General features: G+C 53.7%; 1 protein-coding gene across 1 annotated transcript; it reads right to left on the reverse strand.

Annotated features, from left to right (window-relative positions):
* Positions 1 to 1,175: 1,175 nt before the first annotated feature.
* LOC140645290 (ubiquitin carboxyl-terminal hydrolase 42-like) lies at positions 1,176 to 6,193 on the reverse strand. Its single transcript, XM_072848637.1, has 11 exons — positions 6,007 to 6,193; positions 5,422 to 5,532; positions 5,244 to 5,340; positions 5,030 to 5,097; positions 4,798 to 4,868; positions 4,160 to 4,242; positions 3,802 to 3,913; positions 3,397 to 3,537; positions 3,093 to 3,188; positions 1,675 to 1,860; positions 1,176 to 1,226 (listed from the first exon to the last, which is right to left on the reverse strand). The coding sequence occupies exons 1-11, from the start codon at positions 6,191 to 6,193 to the stop codon at positions 1,176 to 1,178; spliced, it is 1,203 nt and encodes a 400-aa protein (XP_072704738.1).
* Between the last annotated feature and the right edge of the window lie 1,099 nt (positions 6,194 to 7,292).

Raw genomic sequence — 7,292 nt, forward strand, 5'->3', positions numbered from 1 at the left:
CCTGTGCTGCTGCTCGTCAGCCGCACAGCACCCTTGGCACTTCCCCTTGCTAAACTGCAGGAGGTCCCTGCCAGCCCATCTCTCCGGCCTGCCCAGGTCCCTCGGGATGGCAGCACGACCCCTGGCCCAAGCGCCACTCCTCCCAGGCTGCTGTCATCTGCCAGCTTGCTGAGGGTGCCCCATCATCTGCCCCATCATCCAGACCATTAGCTAAGGAAGATGTTCAACAGGAACAGACCCAGTACTGAACCCTGGGCGACACTGCTAGTTACTGGCCTCCAACTAGACTTGGTGCCACTGAGCAGCATCTGCAGGGCCTGGCCATTCAGGCCGTTTCAGTCCGGCTCACGCTTGGCTCATCCAGCCCATTTCCGTTGCAGGGACTTGAACTCCATATGTAAAAAGAAGAGGTTGCAAGATGGGCCCATGCAAGCACACTGCTTTCCCAATCCCAAGACAGAAACCTCCCACACTGGGTATTTCTACCAATTGCTCCAAGACCTACAGAGAAGGAAACACCCCGTAAATTACACATGCAAGGCCAACAAGTGTTTTTAATTCTGGCTTGGGCTTTTCTGCCTGTTGGTTCCAAACAGCTGTTGTTTTTGCAAGGTGATCCCAAAAGCTGAACATGGATTAAAGCTCTTCCTCGAGGAACCTGTGGGCAGGCAGACCAGCCAGCAGAGCTGTCTGAGTCTTTGGAAGGTCTCTCTGAGCCTGAGGAAGGCTTCCTTTCTGAGGAACACCTGGCCAGAGGCAGCCCTGGGAGGAGGGACAGGGTGGGCTGCTGGTGCCCTTTGTGCAGCTTGGCCCTGCTGGGGGCAGTTTTGGTGCTTCCTGGATTCTTCCTCCTCTTCTTCTGCGGCCTTGCAGAAGTCAGATGCAGTGGTCCTCCCTCATCCAGGGTCGCAATCTGCCCCCGTCACAACCGCAGCACCCCGAGTGTTTGTCCGACACGCACCTCTGGAGCGCTGAAACCCTCCTCCTTCTCCTCCCTGCTGAGGGCTCATAGCCTGGTGTCCACAAAGCGGCTGCGGAGATCACAGCCGCGCCGTGGGGATCTGCTCCGCTCTCTCTGCCTCTGCTGAGTTTGCTCCCGAGCAGCCCTGGGGGCGGGAGCCTGCTTGGAGCTGGCATTGGAGGGCCCTGGAGCTGCATCATCCCCTGGGGATCGGTCACGACGTCGAGAACTTGCTTTCCTTGCCGTCCTCCTCCTCCTCCTCCTCCTTGGTAAGTGTTCGTCATCCATGATCTCCAAAACCGGCTGCGGAGATCATAGCCCTGCCGCAGGGATCTGCTCTGTTCTCTCTGCATTGGCAGGGTTTGCTCCCGAGCAGCACAGGGTGCGGGAGCCGACTGGTGCCTGCCCTTGGAGGGCCCTGGAGCTGCGTTATCCCTGGGAGTGCAGCCACGACTTGGAGGACTTGTTCTCCTCCTCCTTCTCCATGTTGAGTCGTCATAGTCCGTGGTGTCCACAAACCAGCTGCGGAGATCTTTTCCCCACTGCGGGGATCTGCTGCGGGCCCTCTCTCTGGCACCGCTCCTCTGGCAGCGGGAAGAAGGGCTGAACCTGTGCTCCTCTTTGCTCTTGTCGTCTCGCACGCTGTGCAGCACACGGTCAAATGGTTGACAGCAGACCGGGCACGCAGCTTTCCTTCTAGACACCAGCCTTACGCAGCCGCAGAAGAAGCGATGCAGGCAGAAGCCCACGTAGGAGGCGATGCTGAGCCTGCCTGGCCAGATGGGCCATGGCCGGCCTGCAGATCCCTCCCATGTACCTGCCCAGCTGAGCTGGCTTGTGCTGGCAGTTGCAGAGGAGTTGCTGTCCTCTGGAGAGTCTTCCATGCCCACCGCCACGTCCTGCAAAGAGAGCGGTGAAAAGGGCCTGCCCTTTCCTCCTGAAAGGACCAGAAGAGTGGCGAAACCCCAGAAGCTGTGCGAGGGGACAGCTCAGGGCCTCCCAAAGGCTCTCCTGGAGGGCTGCAAAGGCAGAAGGGCCACAGGCCGACAAATGGGATGGATCTAGGTGGGATGCTTTGAGAGGGAGCAGCGCTGCGGCTGTCAAGAAAGATGCAGCGTGGGAGGGAAACGAGAGCAACGCCAAGATGCCAGCAAGAAATCCACTGTCCATCTGGTGCCCTGACCCACCTCCCCAGAGTTACCTTAGTCCTGGGAGGCAGACCCTGTGGTCCCACAGAACCTGCCTGCTTGCTGTCAGTCCCCCACCGACTGAGGAAGGAAGGGAGATACGATGGTGCCGGTGCGGAAGAAACCCTCTCTCCAATTTTCAAAGCAGAGCGCCTGGAGAAAAACAAAGTGATCTCTGGTTAGGGCTCTTCTTGCAGCCTCCTCTGGGGTTCAGTCATTTTCTTGGAGCGGTTTCTACCACAGAGATGAGACATACCCAAGACTAGAAATGGCAAATTCGATTGGGGTCTTCCCACCAGGTCTGCCCCTGCCAGAGCAAGACCTCATCTTTATACCCGCTATGGCCTCCATTTCATAGACTCATAGAATCACAGAATGCTTTGGCTTGGAAGAGACCTTAAAGATCATCTCCTTCCAAGTCCTCTGCCGTGGGCAGGGATACCTTCCGCTAGACCAGGTTGCTCAAAGCCCCATCCACCAACCTGGTCTTGAACACTTCCAGGGAGGGGGCATCCACAGCTTCTCTGGGCAACCTCTTCCGCTGTCTCAGCACCCTCACAGTAAAGAATTTCTTCCTAATAGCGAATCTAAATCTTCCCTCTCTCAGGTTCAAACCGGTACCCCTCGTCCTATCGCTGCACTCCCTGATAAAGAGTCCCTCCCCATCTTCCCTACTGCAGGCCCCCTTCAAGTACGCTTCTCTACATGAGCCAGCTTCAGATAGCAGACAAGTAGCAGCTGACACCAGGGCAGCAGCCTAAAGCCCAGCAAGGGAAGATAAGGACTGACGTGGGGTAGTCCACATTTGACAGCACTGAATGATGCAGGTAGTAATTGTCTCCGATGACAGAAAGAGAAACACTCAGGAGGCTGAGAAGGAAAACAGCAAAGCCCGGAAAAGGAAACGTATTCTCAACACATTGTAAGACTTGTTATTACCTGACATAAAACAGGAGATAGGCTTGCTGCCTGAGAACTGTGTCGATGCCACGACCATCCACAGACGCGTCGTTCATCTCGTACCACAGTCCGTTGCTGGCCTGCAAAGAAAGGCATCGCTATCTGGAGATGTTTCTCCACAAAAACACAGGCAGAGAACTACAGAACCAAGAGTACGCCAAAACAAATGCAATGCAGCCCCTAAGGAGACCTTTCTCCCCCAAAACCTTGGCCTGCGTAACACCGCCGTGAATGTTTGTCTTCCCCAGCACACATCTTTCCCCTGCTAGGAAGGAAGCTGCTCTTTACCTTTGTGTAGCAGAAATAGTGTCCCGCATGACAGCTGCCACCGCTATGTACCAGGACGGCATATAAGGTGTAGAGGAGTGGTTCTCCAGCTGTCTGAGACGTGTATGGCCGAAGATCCAAGTACTCGGGGTACTCCACAAGCTAGGGAGAGACCAAGAGGGCTCAGAAATGATCCTGAAATACTGCATGAAATAGCCTTCAACGCGTCATGCTTTGGGTGGCAGGAAACTCTTCTCGGCCAAAGCAGCTCTGCCGGAGCAGAGTACATGCTTGTCTTTCCACGGGAGCTCTCCTCTCCCGGAAGGGAACACCAAAACCCAACACGAACAACTTGTGAAAGAGCGTAGTGCTTTGGGAAATCTCCCGCTCCAGCAAGAGAAACTTGCACTCCAATTGCATACACACCTTGCTGATCTTCCTGCCGGTGAAATCTTCAAACCTTTTCAGGCACACCGTGAGAACCTTGGGTGCGCGATGGACTGTAAACCTCTTGGAGGCGGCAACCATCTTGTCACACCTGGAAAGCAAGCCCAGAGCCCAGTGCTGAAATGCACCCTATCTTCCCCAAGGAGGCCAGACAACCTTTCCTGTCGCACACATCCTGACGCTATTTTAAGCCTATTCAGGACCAGAAGGCCATCTTAAAAAAAGCCGCGCCTCGTTAGCGTCCATTAAACCTACGTGAAAAGATGACTTATGCTGCGTGACACGCAGCACCTTCACGCAGGATCTAGTATGAATATGTCGTTAGTAATCACCTTACTTGCTACATTTAAAGCAGTTTTTGCCATCCAGCTGCTCGGGTTTCACAAAGTCCTGCAGAGCTGCGGTGACAGATGAGGCTGCCTGGAGGAGTGAGAAAGGAGAGCACTGAGCTGGGGAAACGCCCTCTCCCAAACACTTCCTAGGAGCTGACAGGAAGACCCAGGTAGCTGAGGCTGAGGAGACCCACCGTGAACCCGCAAGCAGTGTCCAGAAGGAGGCAGAAAGAGGGTATTATGCTGAACATTTCCTCGGTTCCCAGGGATTCCCGGGCTCTCAAGAGCTACCTCTCTGTGGCACCACCCAGTTCAGCTACCCAAGGGATGCAGGGCATCAAGAATGAAAACACCACAACCCATCAGCCTGGAAGCCAGACGGGTGTTGAGGGAGGGCAAAAGGAAGCAGGATGAGAGTACGTCAAGGGTGCGGAGAGGAGAATTTGTACTTTTCCAGCTTAAAGCCAGCACCTCCAGGGAGACCGCTGCCACGGCCTCCCCAGAAGGACACAGCCCACTCCACTTCCCACCCACCACCAAGCTCTCTTGTGTTCACAGTATACGTTCTTAAGTCAACTGCATGGATTCTGGAAAGCTACAGGGGCCTTGGGGTGTCTTGACGCGCAATTATAAACCCTCTTACTTTTATATGCAAAGGGACATCCAGGAAGGCCTCGTAGGAATCGGAAACCGCTCTGCAGCTCAAGCATGTGACTGGAAGGCAAACCAAAATGCTCAGCGATAAGGGAAGTCGACTGACTGTGCCGCTTTCCGTCCTTCATGCCTACTACGCCAGGCACCCGATCAGCTGTTTGTCACGGGCAGACGGAAGGGCACAGACAATTCCAAGGAGAGCAGTAGTTGTGGAAAAGTACCTCTGGATCTCAGAAAGCCCCCAAATATTTGATGGACAATGGTAGTTGCTTGAGAAGAGATGTCCAAGCTGGAAAGAAAAGGTGAGGCAGAGAGTTATCTCCTCCAAGAGTTTGGCTTTGTCTGAAAGCCCTGGCTGTAGGTTTTCCTTGATGGGAGTACATCAAGGAGTCCAAAGGGCTCAGGACCACTGAAAAGGTAATTTGCTTGCGCTACTCGCTGCTTCTACTCAGACAAGCTCTCTGCATGGCATCGACAGTATAGCGTAGGAACTCGTGGGCGTCTTCCTGCATGCCAAGCTGGAAATGTTCTCCTATGCCTAAGAGAGAAGAAGTTAGTGGGTCTCTCCTCCAAGAAGGCAAGAAAACCTGTAAAAGCACCTGAAATGACTTACGTGTGAGGACAGTGATGACAGCGCTAGGCTGGATGACCCTGACTGAGGCACGCAGGACCTTGTTAACGTGCGCTTCCATTATGCACATCATGCAGAAGCCTTGCTGACGACCTAAAGAGGGAGGGAGGGAGGGAGGGAGGGAGGGAGGGAGGGAGGGAAGCAAGCTCCTCAGGTTAGCAAAATCTCCATAGCGCTGGGAAACCTAATGGAGATCTGGAAGGTATAAGAACAGTCTCTACTCCACTTCTCCCAAGGTGCCAATTTCCCAACAAGCCCGGGACATGTTAGTGCCTAGAAAACTTTCTTCGCAGGGATGCTAAACTGACAGAAGTTTTCTGTGCAATAAGCAAAGAGAGTTTAACTTGCAGCAACAGGGAGCAAGACCCGGGGCTAGAAAGAGGTGCCTTCCTGAAGATGAACACCCCTAGATTCGACAAGCGGCTTCTAGGCTTGAGTGTTCAAAGAACACCCGCTCGGGGGGTTGACAAAGAAGGGCCGCTTTTCTCCTAAATCAAATTCCAGATGCTGGGAATCCTTGGGAAGTGCCCAACAGATTTACAAGGAGATGTTCCCAAAAGTACTCACACGACTGGCTGTGCTCACGCGAGAGCAGGTAGTTGGCCAGAGGGGGGGTGTACGTCAGGCACTGCAGGACGGAGTTGAGGAAGCACGTATTGCCCAGGTTGTAGAGTCCCGCTCCAGCTCTCTGTCTTTGCTGCCAGTCCATGCAAATCTTCTCCGGGGGAAAGAGGATCCTTTGTGGCGGAGCCATTCCCTCGACAACGACTGCAGGGAAATGACATGTGAAAAGAGAGGAGACGATATTGTTGCATGAAAGCATATTTAAAAGTGGAGTTCTGTACAGGAGCACCCAGGACAACCAGCTCTAACCTCCAACACAGAAACACTGGGGGAAGCCTGACACTGCCGTTGAAATTTACTGGTCGAGAAAGAGTTTTGGAAAAGAGTCTCTTCCCCTGCTTACTTTGCCAAAAGTCCAACAAACCCACACTCTGATTTCTGTGCCTCGGGCTACCTTCCTTTCCCTCTAGAGTCTTGAATTGGATTATCAAGTCAAGTCTTCCCTTTTCCTCATTGTCACTTGAGGAAAACAAGCAAGTAGCTAGCACAGAAGGTAACCCTCCTGACGTCAGATCTTGCTACGAGCAATGTCATCTTTCCAAGTCTTGGACATAGTGTCAGAGGAGTGACAAAATGCGTTTTCCTGTGTCTAATTGAGAACACCTGGGGCAGTGTGGCCGCTTATCAGGAAACGCCCCAGAATTGGTGCTAGGTTGTGAGCACATCAACATTCAGGGGTGGAGCACCAGCCACGCCCGTTGCCTTTGGGGAGTCACAAAGTCCAGGCCTGCTGCTGAGGCCGTTACTCACAGGAGTCGTTCCCCATTGCAGCCATGGCTCCTCTCCGGAACAGAGGGGAAAGCTTTGGATGACAAAGGATGTCAGGATACGCTCCAGAAAGAGATCAGCGCCAATCCCGTCACCTGATTGCAAAGAAATAATTGTAGCTCAACAAAATGATTACAAAAACCCCAAACGCAACTCACAGAACGGCACCCGCCACCCAAAGTGTTTCAGTGGCAGCTGTAACTGCTGCAGAGCTGCAGGCTGATGGCCCTGGTGTCCCTGTCACAGGACTCTGTCTGCTGTCAACTGACAGCAATTACCAAGGCCCTTTGAAACACTGCATTGCTTGTCAGCTTCTCTGAAGAGGACCTGCTGCTTCCTGTGGCTAGCGTTAGCAGCAGAGCCCTCTGGCTCTCCAGCCCACACTGGCCCACCTTGTATGCAGGAGTGAGCGGCTTTCGGCCGCTGCTTTAACGGCTGCCTTTGCCGTGCTCCTTTCTGTC

Source organism: Ciconia boyciana, chromosome 32, assembly GCF_034638445.1.
Source record: "Ciconia boyciana chromosome 32, ASM3463844v1, whole genome shotgun sequence".
Lineage (NCBI taxonomy): Eukaryota > Metazoa > Chordata > Aves > Ciconiiformes > Ciconiidae > Ciconia > Ciconia boyciana.